At 44.2% G+C, this 23,714-nt stretch overlaps 1 protein-coding gene across 1 annotated transcript in view; it reads left to right on the plus strand.

Moving 5' to 3' along the window:
- The window catches only part of ARHGAP35 (Rho GTPase activating protein 35), a 120,102-nt gene that overhangs the window by 21,336 nt on the left and 75,052 nt on the right, over positions 1 to 23,714 (plus strand). The window contains exon 2 of the mRNA XM_033129666.1: positions 18,894 to 22,768. Coding sequence (XP_032985557.1) covers positions 19,085 to 22,768 — 3,684 coding nt within the window. The 5' untranslated portion in view covers positions 18,894 to 19,084. The remainder of the gene's footprint in view (positions 1 to 18,893; positions 22,769 to 23,714) is intronic.

Raw genomic sequence — 23,714 nt, forward strand, 5'->3', positions numbered from 1 at the left:
ATGCCAGTGTGAGTTCTGAGTTTTGGGAGAGTTTGGGAAAGCCTTTTATAGCCTCTGTGTCAGCCTGGTAGGGGGCAGAACCCACCCTGAGTGAGGAAGCGGGAATGTGGGGCGCAGGTGGCCAGCGTTATGGCTTGGCCCGGTCATGTCCCTGCTCTGGAAAATGGATTGGACTTGGGTGGCGCAGTAGACGTGGTAGTAGACACGGTGGTGATGTGGCAGGTGCTATTCTAGAGCCTCAGAGTGCAGTAGGGAACAAGCAGATCAGACCCCTTGCTTCTATTCTAGCGGAATGTAGTGGGTGGGATGTTAGTCCCTGTGCCAGCCTTAAAATTCTGTGATCTGGAGGATGGGCACCAAGCTCTGCTTGGGACTGTGAGGATGAAATGAAAGCTCTTTAAAGAGAATAAAGTGCTCTTCTCTTATTATGAGTAATGCCAACGTTCCCCCCCCCACCTTTGACCTATAACTTAAACAGATTAAAAATGTTTAAAATGTGTACCAAGGTCATTGCCAGCATTTTTACATTAGCCAATCCCCAGTGAGTTTTTCATACCATTTTGTAAGCTCATTAGCGTAGGAGGATTGGATAGAGCTTTTTGTGCCAATATGAGCATGAACTACTGTGTGTCCCTGAAAATAAGACCTGGCTGGACAATCAGCTCTAATGCATCTTTTGGAGCAAAAATTAATATAAGACGAGGTCTTATAGTAAAATAAGACCGGGTCTTTATAGTATAATATAATATAATATAAAATAAAATACCGGGTGTAATATAATATAATGTAATATATAATGTAATAAATACTGGGTATAATATAATATAATATATAAGACCTGGTCTTATATTAATTTTTCCTCCAAAAGACACATTAGAGCTGATGGTCCATCTAGGTCTTATTTTCAGGGAAACACAGTAATGATCTCAGGGCTTAGGTGGATTCAGGGACTTAATTCTTTCTCTTATAAATGATTGCCTTAACAGGGTGGAGGTATAGATTTGTACGACCGACTTCACCAACTAGAAATGTATTTGAGGAGAGTACTTAGGAGTATTTTGGAGGTGTTGCTACATTAAAGGTTTGTTGCTGCCTTTCTATTGAGGCCTTAACTTTTTTTTAAATTTCAGAGTTGACTGGCCCTTAGATTCTTAAATGCAATTTCACATTGGTGAAGGCTGCACGTGGTGAAAACCAAATTCTGTACTGATTTGGGGTGTTTGGACCACAGACTCAGGGTGCAGTTTTCTCCCAGTGCGTCCAGTTAGTGATTTGACTGAGTGTTTTTAAGCACAACTCCCTTCTCCTTACAATTGTCCGCAAGACCCTTAAAACAAAGAACAAATGATGCAATTAGGATGCAATCCAGTGCCTGTGGATTTCAAGGAAAATTATTCTCCACACAACTCGGAAGCTCATGGACAAAGTCAAGCTTCCTTTTATTTAGCTCTGGCGAATTTAAAAATGACCTAATAAAGTAAGATTCTTACATTGAGCTTAGAGTGTTTGAGTGTGAAGCAATGATGTGAAATTTCTAAGGTGACTTTGATTTATGAATAAAATGTCACTTCTGATTCATTCTCTGAGCTGTTTTAATTTTTTTCTGTAAACTTTAAATGGAATTGACGTTTATACTGTATCCTGGTGTTTAAGTGAAAGGAAAGACATGGGTCCTTTCCCGCTGTTTCCTGTGTCACTCTGCTGTCTTGTGAGTTGTTGAGATTGAGAGAAAAGAGGGGGATTTTTACCTACCCACTGTTTTTAGTCTGTGTACTTTAATTCCTTTAAATTTGAGACTGTTTTTCTTCCCATAGTATTACTTTTTTGATTTTTCTTATGAGGGGCCAAACCCCTCAGGATTTATATGAACCCTGCTGTCTTACCAACAAGAAAGAGAGAGTTTTTCTGGAGCCTTGTTACAATTATTTCCAGAATAGTGAAGTCACATAATTATTTTTTGGTGACTTTTCAGGTATACTCTGTGAGTAGAAATGAATTTTTGTAGTGGGATTAGAAACATGAGGTTACATTTAAGGGCAAAAACTTATAGCATCTTCTCCCTTCTACTGTTTGAGAAATGAAGAAAGGTACAAGTTAGTGTTTTCTCACAATTTAATTGCTCAGGCAACTGAAGTTGCATTCATTCTTAATTGCAAATCACTGAAGTTTACAAACAACCATTTTCCATCAAGTTGTACTTTGGAAATGGTCTTTGTGGTTAAAACTCTGGCAGACACTCTGTTTCTTCTGTGAGTCTTGGTTGACATGAGTGTTCCCACTGAGGAGACAGCCATTGAATCTGCTGACCCCAGTGAGTCACTTGATGTCCGGTGTCTCAGTGTTCTTACCTCTGAGGAGAATACCTGCCCTTCTCAGGTGTGCGGAAGCAGCTATAAGGCAAAGTATGTAACAATACTTCAAGCAACATGAGGCAGGCACACACAGTATTCTGGAGAGTGTGTTATTAAAGGTTTGCCTCTAGGCAGATAAGAGTCTGTACCCCCCAGTGGAGAGCTCTGCCAGCAGAGGAAGTGGATTACAGCAGTAGTAGCTTCTGTCGGCTCCAGAATGCTCAGGCTGCACAGCTGGTTTTGTCCATTGTCTCCGCAGCAGGGCAGTGTTGGGGTTAAGCCAGGTGCACAGGCTTCAGAGGCAGGCAGCTAGGGCACGCGAAGCGGGCTGATCTAGAATGAGGCACTTGACCTCTCTGAGCCTTTCTCATCTGTAACATGGGGATTTTGATAGTACCTGCCTTCTTCGGGTCTTGTGAAAAATGAAATCACATATGCACATTGTTTATTTGGTACTCTGCATGGCTCGTGAATATTTGCTATTATTACTTCTGTAAAAGAGAGATGACTGACCGGGAAAACAACGTGTGTGTGTGTGTGTGTGTGTGTGTGTGTGTGTGTGAAGCCCATTCTAGGGCATCTTCTGTTCCTTCACTTGTCCCACTTACTATGTAATGAGAAGACTTCACATTGGCTTAGGACTCCTGCTTTGACTGTCCTTTTGTTTTCTCTCCTGGCCCCAAGAGGGCCCTCAGTAAATGTTAAATAACTGATGAACCTGAAGCCCCTTATTGTGTAGGACTAGCTTAATTATCAGAGGAAGATGTGATTGTCTATGGTAATTGCTAGATTTTTGTATATTCCAATTTGTCAAGAGTTGATTATCTATGAAGCATTCAGTAAAAATCCTATTTTACCTGAACTTTTCACTTGCCAGTCTCTGAAAGGACTTTATTGTGCCTAATACTTGGAAAATGCTTACATTGTGTTAAAGGTCATGGTTTCCTATTATAAGATTATTAGAAGTCATACTGGACCAGTTTAAAAAGTTCAGGCGTTTATTTGTTAGGCATGTTGGCAAACGAAATGTGAAAATGACAACAGCTGATGGCCCAGTTTTGTCGGTCAGCCTGGAAATCAGCGAGAGTCAAGCTTCTTTGTACTCTTGCTGGGCTTTACATCTTCTCTAAGGTTTATATTTCATGAGCCATTTTTTGTTTAATGGAAAACTGGGTCAGCAGATGATGTGATGAAGGACTATAGATGTGGTTTTAATAGTTGTTAACCTCTGGAATTAGCAGTTTTTATTTAGCCTTTTAAAAAATTTATACCCTCCAAACTCTTCTTACTCTTATCTTGGTTTAATATAATACCAGAAAATGAGTTTAAGATAAAACTTACAGATGTCGATGTGATCTCTGAGCAGGTTGGAAACACAGCCTTTTAGGAGCCAGAGGTTTGCATCTGCTCTAGATGGACTCAGTTCTTCATCCTTCTGAGAAAGGTATACTGTGTTCTGGACAGTATTTTGTACTGGGGTTCGCAGACTAGATCTTTAACTGAAAACTAGAGGCCCTCATCAGAAGTGCAGTGATAGCCTTCACAGGTTCAGCGGTGGCTTCGGCAAGGAAGGGGCGAAAATCCCTGCCCTGTGTGCCGACTGAACCCCTCTACCTCCCCCCCTCAGTGGCTGCCTCTCAGGACTGGAGGAGCTTTTGGAATTCTTTGGTGAGTGCTTTGGATGAGATCTGTTTTCAGGTTGCTTTTTAGAACTAGAGTGACTGTTTGCTTGGCCTTCACCCCCAACCTCTCTGAATTCCTCTAACAGTCATCAGTCAGACACCAGGCACCTAAGGAGCACCTGCTGTATGCGGTGTTCTGGGGGAACAGGGAAGGAGACATACAGGGATTCTCCCTGTTCCATAGGAACCCAGTCAAAGAGAGACGATACTGATTTCCTTTTTTAAAAAATGTACAGCTAAACTGTACTATAAATGTGCAGCTAAATATGCAGCTAGGCTAGCTTCGTAGTTCTTAGGGTCAAAATTACGTGAGACTATACCTAGGGAGGTATTCTCTAGGTTTTTGTTTTATGACATTTTAAAAAAATTGGTAGTCTTCATTGTCCATCTTAGTTGATGCTGCTATTTGTATTTCCTCATCATCTGTTGTGGTATCAGTTATTTTCCAATCAGGAAGGTAGACCCCACCCTAGATACTTCAAGCAAGGGATTTGTTACAGAAGTGTGGAAGGGCTGGAGGAGCAAAAAGAGGAAAGGAGGGTGTGTGTGGAGGAGCAAGGGGGAGAAGGGGGCTGTTACCCAAAGATAAGGAAGCTGCCTTTGGGCTGGAGTCCAGGAGTCTGCACTCGTAGCCAGCTGCTGGCTTGCTGCTGCAGTTGACCAGGAACCAGAAGCCAGCACTCCGCTGGTGGGTGCGGTGACCTGCTGTTCTCCCCAGATGCTCCCTGCTGCTGCAGACAGACCAGAAGTGGGCAAAAAGTGTGTCCTTCATCTTGCCATCCAGTCTCCAGCCTTTGGCAGGACCTAACTGGAAGCCAGCTGGCAAAGGATTCTGGGAAATGTAGTTTGCAGGCTTTCAGTGATACAGAAAGGAGTATAGAAGTTCAAGTGTGGCCAAAGGAATGCTGTCTTTGCTTGGGAATGATGAATTTGTCATAGTGGAGATGAGCACATAAAGCATTATTTTAAACTGATGACATTCAAATAGGTGGAGAAGAAGTAGAATGGCCTTCCAGATAAACGGTAGAGCCTGTGTGGAGGTATGGAAGCAGGAATGCACAAGGCATGTTCTGGAAACAGTTTATCTGGAGTATGGAGTTCTTGTTGAAGGATAGTTGAAAATAAAGTTGGAAAGGTAGGTTCGAGTCAAGTTGGGGTGGAAGTGTTGTAACAAAAACTGTAAAAATTAACACAGAGCATGGTACACTGTGATTTGGCCTGGGAGAGAGAGATCTGTGAGGAAACTCACGATATTCCAAGCTTTGGAATGAAAAGGCCACAGCTGAGACCCAGGTAGTGGAGTTGTAGGGGAGCAGTCCATCCAGACGAGCCTTTAATTGGTGTAGCTGTCAGTGGGTTGGGGCGAGCCATTGGAAAAGGTCCGTTTTTCTACATCAGTTGAATGTGTTGGTTACTTTACGATCTATGAAGGTCTCTCTGTTCTCTACTTTCCCTGCGTTTTTTACCTCTCCGGGATGATGGCTTGGTGACTAAGACTCATTGTGGTATTGGCAGGATCGCTCTGGAACTGACACTAAGTTCACTTTGATCATAAACTGGATTAGTAAATCTGAAACCTGTGTAACCTCTGCAGGGGCCTTGATGACTTGAGATAATACTCTTATTACTCGAGGACACCTTTTTGGCCTTTTCTTTAGACATGAATTTACATATCCCATTTAGCAGGTAATTATTGAGCCAGGTGCTGAGGTTGGATGGAATTAACAATTTGACAAGAAACACATCAAAGGAAAAATAACCATTCAGCGCTAGAGCCCTTGCAGTTGCTCTGCCTGGACCTCTCTCCTCCCAGACTCCCATATTATGGACTCCCTCACCTCTTGTTTTGTTAGTGTTTCCCCTCACTAGAATGGGAGCTCTCTCTCTGAGGGCGAGGATCTTTGTCTTTTGTTCATCGCTGCATCCGCAGTGTCTTGTGCAGTGCCCGGCACAATAGTGATTTACAAAAACTCAGTGATGTTTTATTGAATGAGAATAAATGAGTAGGGACATGCAGGGAACTAAAGGAAGGCCACAATGGTCAGAGTCTAGTGAGGAAAAGCAGAACGGTGGAGATGAGATTTCACAGGGATGGATAAGAATTTGGGGTTTTAGTAGAAGGGCAGAGGGGAAGCGCTCAGGTTGTAAGCAGGGGATTGACAAGATCAGACCCGAACTTTAAAAAGATAATTTGCTGCTCTACAGAGTATGGATTGCAGAGAGCAAAAGTAGACGTGGGAAGCGACCTGTGAGGCTGCGAGGATCCGGGCGACCTAGCTTCCCGGGCGGCAGATGTGCTGTCTTCTCAGCAGTGGAATTTGAGTGTCCAGTCCAAGGGCAGGAATTGATTGTTACCAGTCTGGTTATAATTGCATGCGCTGAGGTTATCATTAGCCCCAAGAGACCTACCTGTCTCCTTGAAGAACATCATTGTCCAGTGATCCTGCTGACGAATGAAAGCTGTCAAGGTAGCTTGGCTGTGAGATACCGTTTAACCAGTTTGTACCTGTGAGTGACTTCCTGCCTTCTGCAAGATTTAATGGCCTAGTTAGGGAGAAAGGGAGAAAGTCCAGGCCTCCTGGCTGTATGCCAGGTGTTCTGCCACTAAAATGTTAATATTGCCTTTCTCAGACTTCTCCTGAATCATTTGCTGGCACTGTAAGTGGCTTTTTAAATTTGATTTTGCCACTTTTGAGATTGTTTATACGAGTACTTTTCGCTGTCGGAATTTGACTTGCTTTGGTTCCTTGCAGAAGGCCTTTCACCGGCCTTTGCTTTTTAAAATGGAGTTGAGTAGCCTGCGATAGGTAGGAATGTTTCCGCCTCCTGACATGTTAGTTGGCAAAGTAGTAGAGGCAGCCCTTAACAAAGGTCACTTTGGAAGAATATTAGTTGGGTACTTAGCATTCTTGGCATTCTTGTGGAATGATACAGGTTTATGGCCTTTTTATTAAGTTCTTAAAATCGAATGGTCTTTAATTAGAAGCAAGTACATATAAAACTTTGTGACTCCAGACAACACTGGCCTTACTGTATTAGATTATAGAGTGAGGTTTGCGCCTGTGGAAATACGGGTTTTGTTGGGGGAATGGAGAAGGGGTGTGAGAAGGCTGTATCAAACACATTCTGGCTCCGTCCATGCCATCTGCTCACTGCAGCCTTGACAGTGTGGAATGTGGACACACAGCTTTCAAGCTCAGTTGCCTTTTGATTGCTCCTGACTAGGCTTTTAACTCGCATGATTCAGTGGTTGAGCTGCGCTTTCTGTTAAACAGTCAATATGGAAAATGGAGTTCAGTAGCCTAAGCTGTTTGAACTCATGTGGTGATAACACTTGATCAGCCATGATACATAGATTTTTAATCACCATCTTTGAAATGGCCCACTCTTATATTTTAAATAAGACGGTGGAAGAGTATATAAATTCAAGGACTGACAAGTTATTACAACCTTCTGCCCCCAAAAGAAAAAACAAGAGCGAGAGAAACCCCTCCTTACTCTTTTGTGTATGATTCTTCACTGGGCAGGAGGGACTCGGGGAAAGTGTGTCATCTCTTCGTCCTAGTGTAACCCAGGATGTCCTTAATAAAGAAGACTGGGGGGCTGGTGTGTGTGTGCTAGGCCTTTTGGTACAAACAAGTTACGTAATCCCCGTGCTGACACCTGTGCTCCTGAGGGGAGGTTAGCCGGAGGGATCGTCCTGTTAGCGACCACAAAATCAAGCCCCCGGTAGGCTTCCACAGTGGGTTTTCTGAGCGGAGAGGAGACGTAGCAGATGTGTGCAGGAGCGGGTGAGTGGTCTGAGGAGCTGGGAAGGTGTGTGCAGAAGTGGAGGAGCCGGTTGAGTCACCTGTTCATCACCAAATCCCCTTTTTTTCTGCAGACTGTAGTAGTCACGTTAGCCATGTTAGAAAAGTTGTCACTTAAGGTTTTAACGTAGTCGATGCTGTGGGTAGTTCAAGTCGGTCTGGTGACAAGGTTTTATAATGGTGGTACACTTTTCTATTCCATTCTTTCTAGTGTGAGCTAGAAATCAGCAGGAGCTATTTCTTGTACATTGATTTTAAGACTTTTTGAAAGAAAGTAGCTGTGATATGTTCCCAGGGCCAGGTGTAACCTGGGGAGAGGGAGGTGAGGTCCCCAAGGGCAGCGCTCTGGGGGTTTATGTTGGGATGGAGCAGTGCTGCCATTCTGTACGTAGGTAACTGAGAAAGGTATGTTCTCCCCTACGTGAGTTTATTTTTGATAGTTTGAACTCGGAGACCTGGTTTTCTGAATAGCAGCCAGATACATGAGGTCAAGGTGATTTCCTCTAGTAGATAGGACAGCTGTCATGGAAGAATAGGCTAGACCTGTTTTTCCTTCTAAGTCTGAGGGACTGAAGTAGTGATAAGAGGTGACTCATTGATCTTCCTAAAAATTGCTGGCCAAGGACTTTCAAGGAATGGGAGTTCATAAGGAGGAACTAGTTAGTTACTGTTTTGTTATTAAGGGAAAATCACGGAGCTAGCTCGCATTGTACAGAAAATGCCGTTTGTTATACATTCCTTATGGGATTGCAGGTGTTTTCTTAGTTATTTTTGGACTCCTCAACAGGACATGGTGCTTATATAGTTTGAAATTTATCTTGAAGTAGTGAGTAATAGACGGGTGTTACATGGAACACATAGCACAAGCTCAGGAAAGTACACATACGGGGAGGGGTGGCGGTTGTAGCTGTAATAACTGGTACTGGCTGGATGTCACTCCCTTTTGTCCCCTTTGCAGTCATTTTGATTCTAGGATCTTGATGAATCTTATCTCGGCCTGCTTACCGAGGGCACAGAGCGGTGTGTACAGGCAGCCCTGGGAGGGCGCGGGGTGGGAGAGAGGCTTTGGGTAGAGCACAGTTCTGACAGCGGCTTCTGTGACTGACTTCCCTTCTCTTCAGCTTCGCATCTGTTATCTAGATGAACTGGCAGCAGATCAGTTCATCGAGAAGTTCTCTCAGTTGTTAATCCCACGAAGAATCTTAAGAATTTTTTTTAATCAGCCAGTTTTCCTCAGATTTTGCTTCTTATTTGTCTGCCCTTTCCCCTTGGCAGACCCCCTGGACAGTGAGACACAGGGTCATCGGTTTAAGAATGGGAAGGAAATTACGGCCTTGAGCACAGGCAGAAAGAATCGGGCTCTCAGGCACTTCCTGTGAGCCACTGCTAAATTACAAAGACCGGGCCCTGACAAGGCTTTTCAAAGGGGCATCTTACACCGCCACTGTGTCAGTGTTTCCATCGCCAGCAGTTGTTTTTCACAGTGCTCATTATGACCGGGTTTGAAGTGGCCTTTACATGGGAAACACGTACCTAGTGGGGTGAGGATCAACTGGACATGAAGGGAGGGTGAGAGGGTGGGGGTTGCTTTCAGAAATCCCCCTTTCCACCCAGACCCGACCATGCCATTGCTGCTCAGAATCCTGGGGCTTCCTCAGACGGTGAAGTCCAGACTCTCCTCAGTGACAGGGCCCTCCAAAGATTTGCCCCCGACCTGGCCCCTGACCTTTCCCGTGCTCTCTGTTCCAGTTCTCTGGCCAGGACGGCATGGTGGAGTGGGAAAACGGGCCCGGGGGGCGAAGGTCTGGGGTGGTGTCAGGAGAGCTGGGTTCTAGACAGGGCTCCATCTCTCACTGGCTGCGTTGTTTCCTTTCTGTCTCAGTAGTCACTGATCTGGGTAAGTTTCCTAAATGCAAGGAGAAGAAAGGGTTTGTGGGACAGACTGGATGACTGTTGTTGACTTTTGTCTCTTGGCAAAATCCTAGGAATCAGGCCACCAAATGTCTGATCACTAAATGGCTTTTTGAACCATGGAGTTTTTGAGCTTTTTTAAACTTATAGATCTTTTTTAAAAAAGAAGTCTTTTTATGTGGATCCTAACATATAAAACAGATCCAATTGAGTTGCTCTATTTTAAGGCTGGAAGGTCTGATGTGCCACCTGTTCAGCCTTCTCCAGAGCCCCGAAGAACTGCCAGTTACGTACGGGGCTCTCCACGCACCGCTTCTCACTTGCCCCAGAGAGGATTAGAGTCACCTGTTTGACGAGACCCCCGGGCAGAGGCCTAGTGTAGACGGGGACAAAGTGGATCACTGTGGGTGGGCTGTAGTGGTTGGAGAGGGCCAGCTCTACTTGCTAGCGTGTAAACAGTGTTTCATTTCTCTGAACTGTATCCTTTTATAAAACTGTAGAGAAAAGTGTATAAAGATGTGCAGCATGAACACCTACAAAGTGAATGCCTGTGTAACCAACCCCAGAAACAGAAAGGAAGCCCCACTCCTGTTCTTTTACTATTGTATCTCCTTTCCTAGTTTCACAGTAGGAACCTGAATTACGCTTTTTAAATACTGAGGTGATAAATATTTGATTAAGAAATATTTTTCACAATGACTTTTTATTAACAGTGTCTACATGTAACATCTTCTCATTCAAAAAATCCAGTTTGTTTTAAACATAGTAACTCATATATTCATCTCCTCTAGGAGAAGATCAGGATAAACACCTCAATTTAGCAGATTTTCACACGTGATTAATTGAGCCTGGGGCACAATTTTGTGTTGATTCCAAGCCCCTTTCCATGTTCTGTCTTGTAACTGTTCATTTTTCATCTCTCTGAGACTTCTGTTTTTAACTTCATTTGAAACAAGGCAAGTGTGTAAGTAAATGTGGAGGCTGGAAGATGGGAAGGAGGAATGTATTGATTTTGCTAGTTTGAGTCCTAAATTAGTTCTTTAATCTGTGGGTCCACATTGTCGCCTGCTAAGATTTGCTGGCTTGGAAGTTGGTTCCGTTTGTTCTGTTTCTGTGGGACCATTGTTCTTATCTTCATTACAGGTGCATTAAATAAAAGAAAACAAACCATTCTTCTTAAAAAAATGTATGCATATGGCATAACTTTTATTACTTGTAGTAGCCTGTTTTAGGACTGGCAATTTATAGAATAATGCAAATGAGTAGTGAGGAATAATTAGAAACAATGGGCTGAAATCCTCCTGTCATCTTAGAATGCCATCAGGGGAATGGAATAGTAAGACTTACTGTTGGACTTGAAAATAAGCTGACCTATTTTTCCCAGTCGACAGAAATGCCTGTTTCTTCAGCACTGCCCTCTGTTTGCAAGGCACATTTGGCTGGACGGTGCTTCCACTCTTCTTGCATATCCAGAGAAATTTTTATGGAGAACATTCTTTCAAAAAGAACTTTTTTCTGCTGAGAAGTTTTTTAAAAAACTGAATAGATCATAAGTGCTCGGAAATAATTGCTGAAATAATTTATAGGTTTTCTTTACCACTTCAAAATCAATGTAAAATTGGTCTGAATACCAGGAAATTCAGAGGTAAGACTTGGCTGTATTTTTGTAGCTTGGTTTGGTAAGCATCTTAGCTCAGTGTATTAATGGTAGACAGCAGGCTTGTTGGAGTGCCTTTTATTTCAAATTGGTCTTGATTTTGCATTTCCTTTGCTGGGGAATATTTCCACAGCTTATCAGAAATCCTGTTTTGTTGTTTTTCTTAATATAGCTAACCATGTGCTGCATCAGTGAGAAAGATTTCTCAGTCTTTGGTTTTGTCTTTGTTTCTAGTCACTTTGATCAGATATAGCTTGATTTGAACTCCAGAGCTACCTGGTGTAAAGCTGCTGAGGATAAAGTTTAAGGAAGTGCTTTTGCTGAAAGCAGCCTCCTTCATTCATCAGGGGAATTTGATTTCATCCTGTAAATAACTTGGCTTAGAAATTTTGTTTCTTTGGGACGGGCTTGTAGAGTTGTGCATACCTCAGGGCATGAGAACTGTGTCGGTGAAAAGTGGGCTGCTTGCTTTATTTTGTGTGGGCCATTGGGGTAGTAAGACTGCAACAGAGTCCTGTTTTTCTACCCTGGAATTCAGAGGCACCTTTATTAGGACTGGGGGCGGGGTGGTGTGTGTGTGTGTGTGTGTGTGTGTGTGTGTGTGTGTAAATCAATCAAAAGGAGCAGGAAAAGACATTTGCAAAAATTACAAGTGGCATGTCAGAGACTCTTTTCTAGCCGCTCTTTAAAAAACTAACTGTAGGCCAGATTATTTTCAAAACAGACATCTGACTTTATCAGTCCTTGAAAATTGTCTTGGACCCCTTGTGTTTTCCTCACTGGGTTCTCTGGAGAGTGCTGCCTATTGAGTTCGCAGAGTATAGTGAGAGCCCAAGACATACACACACCCAGGGTCCAAGAAGAGCCCATATGTTGAGAGATTCCACATTTCAAGACCAGATGGTTCAACACGTAAATCAGTCTTTCCAAAGATCCAGATGACCCATTTCAGAGATTTCCTGTACCTTGATAGAGCACTTGGGGATAGAGTGAGATTCCGTGGCTATGAGGAAATCCTCCCTCCCACATTAAATTGTAGGTGTGTGAAGCCTGTGCTGGTGGAAGCAACCTCCAGGACTATTCTGGGCAAATATAATTTGCTCTTTCTTCCTTTGTAAATTCATGGCTTTCTGCCCCTTTCCCCATGTTATTATTTTAATTTGCATTGGACTGAGGTAGAAATGTAGTTGCCATATGCAAATAGAGCTTTCTTTTATGTAAGATGATCTCTTCCTTAGACTATGCTGATTTGTTAGGTGAGGAGTTGAGGTAGCAGTGTTAGCACACACAGTAAATAACATTGGATCAAAGGTTATGTTCATAGTAGATTCTCACAGGTAAAAATGCAATCTGTTCCTAGTTTGAGCCCCAGCGACCCTTCTTGTCTTCCACCTCCTGTGCATGAAAATTCTGCTCCAGTCGGCCCCAAAACATGTCTAGTGTTTCCATTTTCGTCACCATGATTCATGCCCTTTCATGTCTTTAGAATGCCTGGGCCATCTCTCCAAGCCCTGCCAGTCTTTTATATACCAGTTCAAATTTTACTGCTTCTTTGATACCTTCCCAGAGCTTAATAGTCTCCTCTTCCTTTGTCTGGATCCCAGGAAATGAGCTATGCCACTTATTGTCTTGTGGTTTAGTTATTTTCTCCCCCACCTTCTTCCTCCTGCCCCCCCCCTCCGGTTCCAGCCGTTGTTTCTCAGTCTAGCTGTGTAGGACCCAGCTCCCTGGCCCATGCTGGTGTTATGAGCCTTGCGCTCCCCCTGGCTGAGGCAGTCGGTCGCCGGTCGGCCGCTCACAGCAGCTCCCGGCACGGCCGCCGGCCACTCACGATGGCTGCCAGCCACTCGTGGCAGCACACGGCAGCCCAGCTCCAGGAAGAGCCGTTGTTCACAATCTTAGCTGTAGAGGGCGCAGCTCACTGGCCCATGTGGGAATCGAACTGGCAACCTCGGGGTTAGCTGCATGGTGCTCTAACCACCTGAGCCACCGGGCCGGTCCCTAGTTATTTTTTGAGTAAAAATATTGTATCTCAGGAAATTATAAGATTCTCATCACCAAGGACAGTGCCCCATTCTTTGTTTCATCACATCTTCTTAACTTGATAAATCTGTATTTGATTTGCTTGATGGACAGCTCAGTTCTCAATTCTAAAGATTAGAGACTAGAGTAATACAAAAATGCCTAATGAACTCCTCTGAAATATTATGAAGGAAGAATTTAGCTGCTCTGTAACTGGGCCATCGGTCCTATTCAGTAGTAGAGGCTATGTTGTGCTTGTTGAATTGGATGGAGTCATTTCACAAGACACTTCTCATGTGGGAAAGAGAGGAGCAGGATAAGGGCATTGTTTCCCATTCTGACAGAAATCACACCGAGGAAATGGAGACTCCCTCTATAGCAGTCAGGTTCATAAAGATTATAATTGCTCTTTACAGCTAAATACCTTGGCACGTCGTTTGTGCTCATCACTAACTAAGGTTCTGTAAATTCAGCTGCATTTCATAGGTGAATGAGTTAGATGAATAAGGACTTTGGACTCCTTCCAAGTTTTCTCTAATGTGTCTAAAATTTTCAGAGGAAAAACAAACAGAAATCTTAAGAAAGTTTACTTTAATGTTTATTGATATGAAAATGGAAACATTAGATTTTTAGAGAATATTTTGTTTAAATTCAGTGGTTCGGTAGACCAGAGTAGTGTTCTTACTGGAGCTTTTATATCCCATCCTTTCTTGCTCACTTGGCAAATAAATTCCTCTAGAAAATTCTCCTTTACGAGCCTCTCACTGGGAAAATGTTTCCTAGTTAGATCCCTTCCTTTTGCTCTTCCGCTCTCTCCTGTAGCTCTTAGTCTTATCAGGTATCTACTTAGTGCAAACATTTTGATGATAATTCATAGCTTTGAAAACCCATTCAGAAATTTAAGGTGCTGAGAAGTATGAATATTAAGGAGGTTTAGAAAACGCTCTTTGCTTTCTGTTAGTTACAGTGCAAGTTTCCATTCCTTTCCCCTATTGGGATTAAGAAAAATTATGGTAACAAGTATTTTACTTTCTTTGCTAGCAGTTCCCTATGAAATTATTTCCTTATTGTATTAGTACATGATATAATTATTATATAGTATTATAGTATTGTTAGCTTGGTAGTGTTCTGTATATGGTTGTTTGGAACGAAATGCATTTTCAGAATTTGTTGACTATTTTCGTAGAAAGACATGATAATTTTGGTTCTGGATAATGGTGGTGGACCTTTGTCCACCACCATTGTGTCACGGGGCAGTCCAGATCACCGAGCGCAGAAACACTTCCTTTTGGGGGGTGGGGGGGGTGCATGAACTTGTGGGATGGGAGGGGGGAACACGCTGAGAGTTGTTGACAGTGTGAACTTTAGCAGTCATAGTAATGCTGGATCCCAGTGGCATTTTTGTGTCCTGTGAAATGTGTACTATCTTGGGAATGTTACCACTTCTTGCCTGGGTGTTTTGTAGAGGTGTTAAAAAGGAAAACGCCCTCCTCCTGCCTTCCAATTGAGACATTCTGGGGAGCCAGTGTCTTGGTTAAACACGTCAAATAAACAACTCTGGGAGCCCAGTGACAGGTTTTAAAAAAGCTCTCAGATGTTTGCATTATGTCTCTGTGACATATATTTGTGACAAAGAATTGAAAATACTCCTGAAGTATTTTCCCTTCTGAAGTAGTTGACTTAGCATTAAACTACCTGTTAGGTTCTGTGTTTTCATTTTTCTAACAAGTAGCTCTAAAGCTCTAAGATAAAAGCAGTTACTGTTTTAAAGAATACTTTCTCCCCCACCCCCCAATAACTCTTCAGTTTTAAAGGGATTCGTACTGCCAAGTTATTAGAATGGACATTCAGATTTTACTGTTTGAATAGCTTAGTTGGCCACTGAGAACACCAGTTCCCATCAGATTTAAACTAAAGACATTGCAGAGTCTTGGACATGCCCTGTTTTCTACTTTCTCTTTCTTTGTGGTCTCTCAGATCGTTAAATTTAGTGACTCAGCTAATTTTTTTTACCCACCTCTTAGAAAAATTGAACGTGTTTGTGACCAAGCACTTAAGGTTATTTCCTTTAAACCAAGTGTTTGAGGTGTTTTTAGATTTATAACAGTCTTTGTTTACCGTGTAATTCAGTCCAATTGAGGAACTAGTAAAACTGCATTATCCAGACATCAAAGACAGACATGTAAGAAGAACATACTTATACCAGGAAACCTATTAGGTTTCTAACAAGTGGAAAGTTACCAGGTGTCCAAAAATTAACCACTCCCATGCCAGCTAATCTCCCCCCCCCCCCAGCTTTTTTAGTTTAGTCAGTTAGCAACATTCTAGGTTTAAACTATCAGTGGCTACGTTCTTGAGAGTCACTTTCTTTTCTTGAGCATTCTTCAGATAACTGGCTTTGACTGGAAGGACTAAATAGAATATCATGCCTCTGAAATGGTAACTAAACAAGGTATTGAATGGGTAATAAATGCATTTTAGTTTAGTTCAAAATTGAGCCAATATCTTTATTTCTTGAAGTTTAAGAGCAGGTTAGGTTTCGTTTTCCTGAGATTTCTATGAAGAGAGAGATTATTCGTCCCACTTTACAGAGAATAAGTGGAATGATTTGCCAGCTGTATGCATCAGCCTCTTGAAGTAGGACCCATGTCACCAAGTTATATTTCAAAATTGGTCAAGTGGGTGGCCTTGAGTCCTGCCAGACCCTGGGGTGCGGAATTGATAGAGAAGGGCTGGCTCTGTTACTGGAGCAGCACCCTGCACTTCTGAAAGCTTCATCAACATTCCTACCTGAGGCTCTGTTAAACCCGGGTCTCCTCATGTCCAAAGAAAACGGAATATGTGCACTGCAAAGTAATGTGCAAACGCACTTAGATTTTGTAGTTGTTGGGTTTTTTCCCAGGTATTTCAGAGAATGTGTATAAACATGCTTTAGATATTCATAAGCATTTTACGATTTTACTTAGGTAAGCAATTCCCTAGGGGAGTGGGGGTGGGGGGGTTGGTTTTGTCTCTTTCCCATGGACTGGAGTCTGGGACTTGGCTTCTTTAGGAGCATGCCACGAGGTTATCTGGAGGCAACTGTTCACAGTCACTGAGGTTCCTCTTTTGAAAATGGTCACACAATTTTTACATACCACATCTAGCCACATTTTATTTCCATAGAGGGTTTGGCTTTCTGGGTTATCAAAGGAAGATACGGGTGTTTGGGAAAGGTATGTGAAGTTATCATAGCGGACAACTGTGCCCGCCTGCTCAGTGTCCCCTTGTATCATCAGAATAATGTGTGGTGGTCTGACTTCTTGTGGCGTTTCTGATGAGATAGGCCACAAAAACATTAAGATTGTGGAAATGTTGGCTTCCTACCAGGGATAAATGAGATTCAGAAGAAAATGGCTCTGTTTCAAATCTCCTCTTTGGGAGTATCTCAAGAGACTCTTCATTTGGCTGCAGGTTCAGCCGTTGCAAAGTCATATTTGCACATGTAAGTAGACGATGGTGCAGTGTAAACACTAGTAGCCAGAGGACCATTTCTGTAGAGGCAGCCAGACTACACATTTTACTGATTTCGGCTGGAAAGTTGCGAAAGACTTTGTAAGACATCGTAACATTTCATTACTTCAACTATTCAAACTTTAGGTCCCGTAAAGTGCTACTTTTCAGCCACAGTCTGTGGTTCCCCATAACCTTCCGGAAAGAATCCAAACTCTTTGGAAGTGGCTTAATCTGGCCCCTGCTTACTTGCTAAGTGTCTGTCTCACCCGTCTCCTCCCCACACACTTTATTTCAGCTGGTTCCCCCATGGAACGTGCTTTTTTCTGGGGGGAGAGGTGTCTGCATATTTCATTCCCTCTCCTTTAGGTCTCAGTGGAGCTGGAACTTCCTTCAGAAAGGCTTCCCTAAATCCAAAAGGCTGGCTTTGAGGACTCTTTAATGTGCTGTAACTGTCATTTCTTTATTCACCTTTTCAGTAAATATTTGTGTCAAGCACTTTGTTATAGGCTGAGGATGCAGAAGAGAATGAGACAGGAGTGGGCCTGCTCCTCACAGAGCCCGTGTTCTGGTCAGCGAAACAAGCCCACATCACACTCTTTATCACATTTTTATTTGGAAATAATTATAGACTTACAGACAGTTACAAAACTTAAAGTAGCACAAAAGAATATCTTACCCTCTTTGCCCAGATTCACCTGTTGTTATTTTTCCTCATTTGCATTCTTTCTCTTGCACTTTCTCTCTCTCTACACACACACACACACACACGCCCCCCTAATTTTGTTTTCTGGACCAGTCACATACATTATGGCCTTTCCCCCACCACCCAAATACTTCTGAGTGTATTTCCTAAGAATGGGGCTATTCTCTCACATGACAGTTATCAATTTCATAGATTTACATTAATAAACTACTTTTATCGAATATTCTGTTCATAGTCCGGGGTCGTTAATTGATCTAATAATGTGCTGTATAGCCTTCCCCCCTTGACCCCCTCCTGTGGTACAGAATTCAGTCTAGGGTCAGATAATTGCATTTAGTTGTGATGTCTCTTTAGCCTCCCTTAATTTGTAATATTTACATAACCATTCTTTGTTAATTATGACATTGATAGCTTTTGAAAAGTATAGTGTGCCCCCCGTCCCTTTTTAATAGAATCTTGCTCATTTTGTGTTTGTCTGATGTTTCCTTGTGATTAGGATAGGGCAGTGCATTCAGGGCCATCAAGCTGCACAGTGATGTATCCCCCCCGGGGATCACATCGGGAGGCCCCTGATGTCCTTGTAGCCCTCTTCGGCGATGATACTTTCATTACCCAAAGTGTTGCCCAATTTCTCCACTGTATAATTAGTGGGTTGTTTTTTTTCCCTTTGCAACTAATCATAAGTAGTCTATCGGAGGACACCTCAATTCTGTACAAATACCCTGCTCCTTATCAAAGTTTCCCTTCTAGATTTAGTGTCAAGTGATGATTTTTGTCTGATCCAGTGGTATGAATTCAAGTTTCTATTTTGTGCAATGGGTTATAACTTATCACTGTAGTTAATTATTTTGGTTCTCAGATTATTCCAGATTTGACCTGTGGGAGCCCCTTTGAACTGGCTCAGTATCCCTGTGAGATACCCTATCGTTTTTTTGAGCACTTCCTTTCTTGTACAAGATGTTCTAGGCTCATCTGTACCAACTCTCCCTGGAATCAGCCATTTTCCCAAGGAGCCTCAAACCCGTGTTTTAGCGCGCACTGCCTACTTATGTGTCTTCCTCCATCAGATATTGCGCCTCTCTGAGGGCACATAAAAATATCAGCCTTACTCACTCTTACATTGTCACCCAGCATTAGGCCTGGCCCATTCGCTGTTTAGGTACTCGTTGCATAAGAAAATCGATTTTTGCTATATAGTTCAGTGATTAAAATCGAGTTCCAAAATGATGATGCTGATGGTATTTTTTCCCCCGCCCCATCTAGGAAGAAATGTTGGCAATTTGGCGATAGAAGTGGTGAAAACTGACCTTAAAGTGGTATACAAGCACCGTGGGACCTGACACTTTCGCTGCACGGGCGCCAGCCCCCACTGATAATGTTGGGCAGCCCCTGGGTCCACAGCAAAACACTAATCTGATCTCGGAAGTGGCTGATTGTGGCAGGATGTGTCGACGATGATGATGGCAAGAAAGCAAGATGTCCGCATTCCCACCTACAACATCAGTGTGGTGGGCTTGTCTGGGACGGAGAAGGAGAAGGGCCAGTGCGGCATCGGGAAGTCGTGTCTGTGCAACCGCTTCGTGCGCCCGAGCGCGGATGAGTTCCACTTGGACCATACCTCTGTCCTCAGCACCAGTGACTTCGGGGGGCGAGTGGTCAACAATGACCACTTCCTCTACTGGGGAGAAGTTAGCCGGTCCCTGGAGGATTGCGTGGAATGTAAGATGCACATCGTGGAGCAGACTGAATTCATTGATGATCAGACTTTTCAACCTCATCGCAGCACGGCCCTGCAGCCCTATATCAAGAGAGCTGCTGCCACCAAGCTCGCATCGGCTGAAAAACTCATGTACTTTTGCACTGACCAGCTGGGGCTGGAGCAGGACTTTGAGCAGAAACAAATGCCAGATGGAAAGCTGCTAATTGATGGTTTTCTCCTTGGTATTGACGTTAGCAGGGGCATGAATAGGAACTTTGATGACCAGCTCAAGTTTGTCTCCAATCTCTACAATCAGCTGGCGAAAACAAAAAAGCCCATAGTGGTGGTCCTGACTAAGTGTGATGAGGGTGTGGAGCGGTACATTAGAGATGCGCATACTTTTGCCTTAAGCAAAAAGAACCTCCAAGTTGTGGAGACCTCAGCGAGATCCAACGTAAATGTGGACTTGGCTTTCAGCACCTTAGTGCAACTCATTGATAAAAGTCGGGGAAAGACGAAAATCATTCCTTACTTTGAAGCCCTCAAGCAGCAGAGTCAGCAGATAGCTACAGCAAAAGACAAGTATGAGTGGCTGGTGAGTCGCATTGTGAAAAACCACAATGAGAACTGGCTGAGTGTCAGCCGGAAGATGCAGGCCTCCCCCGAGTACCAGGACTACGTGTATCTGGAAGGGACTCAGAAAGCCAAGAAGCTGTTTCTCCAGCACATCCACCGCCTCAAGCACGAGCACATTGAGCGCAGAAGGAAGCTGTACCTGGCAGCCCTGCCATTAGCCTTTGAAGCTCTCATACCCAATCTAGATGAAATAGACCACCTAAGCTGCATAAAAGCCAAAAAGCTGTTGGAGACCAAGCCAGAATTCTTGAAGTGGTTTGTTGTGCTTGAGGAGACCCCGTGGGATGCCACCAGCCACATCGACAACATGGACAACGAGCGGATTCCCTTTGACGTCATGGACACCGTCCCAGCAGACCAGCTGTACGAGACCCACTTAGAGAAGCTGCGGAACGAGAGGAAAAGAGTTGAAATGAGAAGGGCGTTTAAAGAAAACCTGGAGACCTCTCCTTTCATAACTCCCGGAAAGCCTTGGGAGGAGGCCCGCAGTTTCATCATGAATGAAGATTTCTACCAGTGGCTGGAAGAATCTGTATACATGGATATCTATGGCAAACACCAAAAGCAAATTATAGACAGAGCAAAAGAAGAGTTTCAGGAGCTGCTTTTGGAATATTCAGAATTGTTTTATGAGCTGGAGCTGGATGCTAAGCCCAGCAAGGAGAAGATGGGTGTCATTCAGGACGTTCTGGGGGAAGAACAGCGATTTAAAGCATTACAGAAGCTCCAGGCGGAGCGCGATGCCCTCATTCTGAAGCACATTCACTTTGTGTACCACCCGACCAAGGAAACGTGCCCTAGCTGCCCGGCGTGTGTGGACGCTAAGATTGAACACTTGATTAGCTCTCGGTTTTTCCGACCATCTGAACGGAATCAGAAAAATTCACTCTCTGATCCCAACATTGATAGAATCAACTTGGTTATCTTGGGCAAAGACGGCCTTGCCCGAGAGTTGGCCAATGAGATCCGAGCTCTTTGTACAAATGATGACAAGTATGTGATAGATGGTAAAATGTACGAGCTTTCCCTGAGGCCAATAGAAGGGAACGTCAGGCTTCCTGTGAACTCTTTCCAAACGCCTACATTTCAGCCCCACGGATGTCTCTGCCTTTACAACTCAAAGGAATCTCTGTGCTACGTGGTGGAGAGTATAGAGAAGAGTCGAGAGTCCACACTTGGCAGGCGAGACAATCACTTAGTCCACCTCCCCCTGACATTAATTTTAGTTAACAAGAGAGGAGACACCAGTGGAGAGACTCTGCATAGCTTAATACAGCAAGGCCAGCAGATTGCTAGCAAACTTCAGTGTGTCTTTCTGGACCCCGCCTCTGCTGGCATCGGTTATGGACGCAACATTAACGAAAAGCAGATCAGTCAAGTCTTGAAAGGACTCCTGGACTCGAAGCGTAACTTAAACCTGGTCAGTTCTACGGCCAGCATCAAAGATCTGGCTGACGTTGACCTGCGAATTGTCATGTGTCTGATGTGTGGAGATCCTTTTAGTGTCGACGACATACTCTGTCCTGTCCTTCAGTCGCCAGCCTGTAAATCTTCCCATTGTGGAAGCAACAACTCTGTTTTACTTGAACTACCAATCGGACCACACAAGAAGCGCATTGAACTGTCTATTCTTTCATACCATTCCTCGTTTAGCATCAGAAAAAGCCGGTTGGTCCATGGGTACATTGTTTTCTATTCAGCCAAACGTAAGGCCTCCTTGGCCATGTTGCGTGCCTTTCTTTGTGAGGTGCAGGACATCATCCCCGTTCAGCTGGTCGCACTCACCGATGGCGCCGTGGACGTGCTGGACAACGACCTCAGCCGGGAGCAGCTGACCGAGGGCGAGGAGATCGCTCAAGAAATCGATGGCAGGTTCCTAAGCCTCCCCTGCAGCCAACCCCAGCATAAACTGGAGATCTTCCACCCGTTTTTTAAAGATGTGGTGGAGAAGAAGAACATCATTGAGGCCAGTCACATGTACGACAACGCGGCCGAGGCCTGCAGCACCACCGAGGAGGTGTTCAACTCCCCCCGGGCCGGCTCGCCGCTCTGCAACTCCAACCTGCAGGATTCGGAAGAGGACATCGAGCCCCCTTCGTACAGCCTGTTCCGAGAAGACACGTCGCTGCCCTCTCTGTCCAAAGACCATTCTAAGCTCTCTATGGAGCTGGAGGGAAATGATGGGCTGTCTTTCATCATGAGCAATTTCGAGAGTAAACTGAACAACAAAGTACCTCCGCCAGTCAAACCAAAGCCTCCTGTCCATTTTGAAATTACAAAGGGGGATCTGTCTTACTTAGACCAAGGCCATAGAGATGGACAGAGGAAGTCTGTGTCTTCTAGCACCTGGCTACCTCCGGACGGGTTCGATCCTTCTGATTACGCCGAGCCCATGGATGCTGTGGTCAAGCCAAGGAATGAAGAAGAAAACATATACTCCGTGCCGCACGACAGCACCCAAGGCAAGATCATCACCATTCGGAACATCAACAAAGCCCAGTCCAACGGCAGTGGGAATGGGTCCGATAGTGAGATGGACACCAGCTCTCTAGAGCGAGGCCGCAAGGTGTCCATCGTGAGCAAGCCCGTGCTGTACAGGACGAGATGCAGCCGGCTGGGGCGGTTTGCCAGTTACCGAACCAGCTTCAGCGTGGGGAGCGATGATGAGCTGGGGCCCATCCGGAAGAAAGAGGAGGATCAGGCCTCCCAAGGTTACAAAGGGGACAATGCTGTCATTCCGTATGAAACAGACGAAGACCCAAGGAGGAGGAATATTCTTCGCAGTCTAAGAAGGAACACTAAGGTGAGACACCAGTTCAGGAGTGAGGCATAGGAGGGGCTTGCAGTGTCTCGGGAAGAGTTGATTGATGACGATGATTTTCAAGGACAGCTTATTCTGGTAAAAAACCGCTGTGTGTGTGTGTGTGTGTGTGTGTGTGTGTGTGTGTGTGTGTTGGTTACTTTTTGTTTGACTTAGCATAAAAAAGTAAGTAGTGTCTCCGATAGCTGCTCTTGGTGGCTCTCAAGTAGTATGGACCTTGGATTGACAGCCTGACTTGTCTTTGTCTAAAACAATAATTCATTACCAAAATGAGCAGTTAGTGTTGAACTGGTCAGTGTCCTGCCAAGTAGCCAAGCCAGGCACCATAGCTTTGCTCTTCCTTCTCTCAAACACCAGAATCCAAAATTGTGTGCCTCAGTTTCTTACTGCTAAACAAGAGCTCATCTGTACATCTCTTCTGGGCTTCTCTTCCCCTGCTGATCCGTAAAGGTTGCCACATTTTAGATTAGGAAAAATTGGATAGGTATTTGCACACACAGATCATTGAAGGGTCTTCAAGTACATAAATGAAAAAGAAGGACCTTGCCACTGCAAGTTACAAACCTGTCCCATGTTTGTAGAATTGCGGTGCTGTTTTTTTCGTTTGTTTGTTTTTAAGTGAGTTGAGACTGCTGAGTTGCTGTTTGAGCCTCAGATTTGATTTAGGGACCACAGGTGGGCAGGGAGGGGAAGAGAGTGACAAGTAAATTGTGTGTATTGTGAGAGTCGGGCCTATTGTCAGATATGGAGGGAGCGTCCCCAGGGCAGCATAGGCCACGCCTCTGTCTTGTGTAGAATTGCTCGTGCAGGGAGGGCACAGTGCCCTGGCCCCTTGGGCTTAGGCTTCGAGATGGAAAAGTATGTCCCAACTCCTCCTTTCCCCCCATTTAGAGAGAGGGAAAGCCTGTGTTTTTCAGAGAAAGAGCTC

Source organism: Rhinolophus ferrumequinum, chromosome 15 (assembly GCF_004115265.2).
Source record: "Rhinolophus ferrumequinum isolate MPI-CBG mRhiFer1 chromosome 15, mRhiFer1_v1.p, whole genome shotgun sequence".
NCBI classification, from domain to species: domain Eukaryota; kingdom Metazoa; phylum Chordata; class Mammalia; order Chiroptera; family Rhinolophidae; genus Rhinolophus; species Rhinolophus ferrumequinum.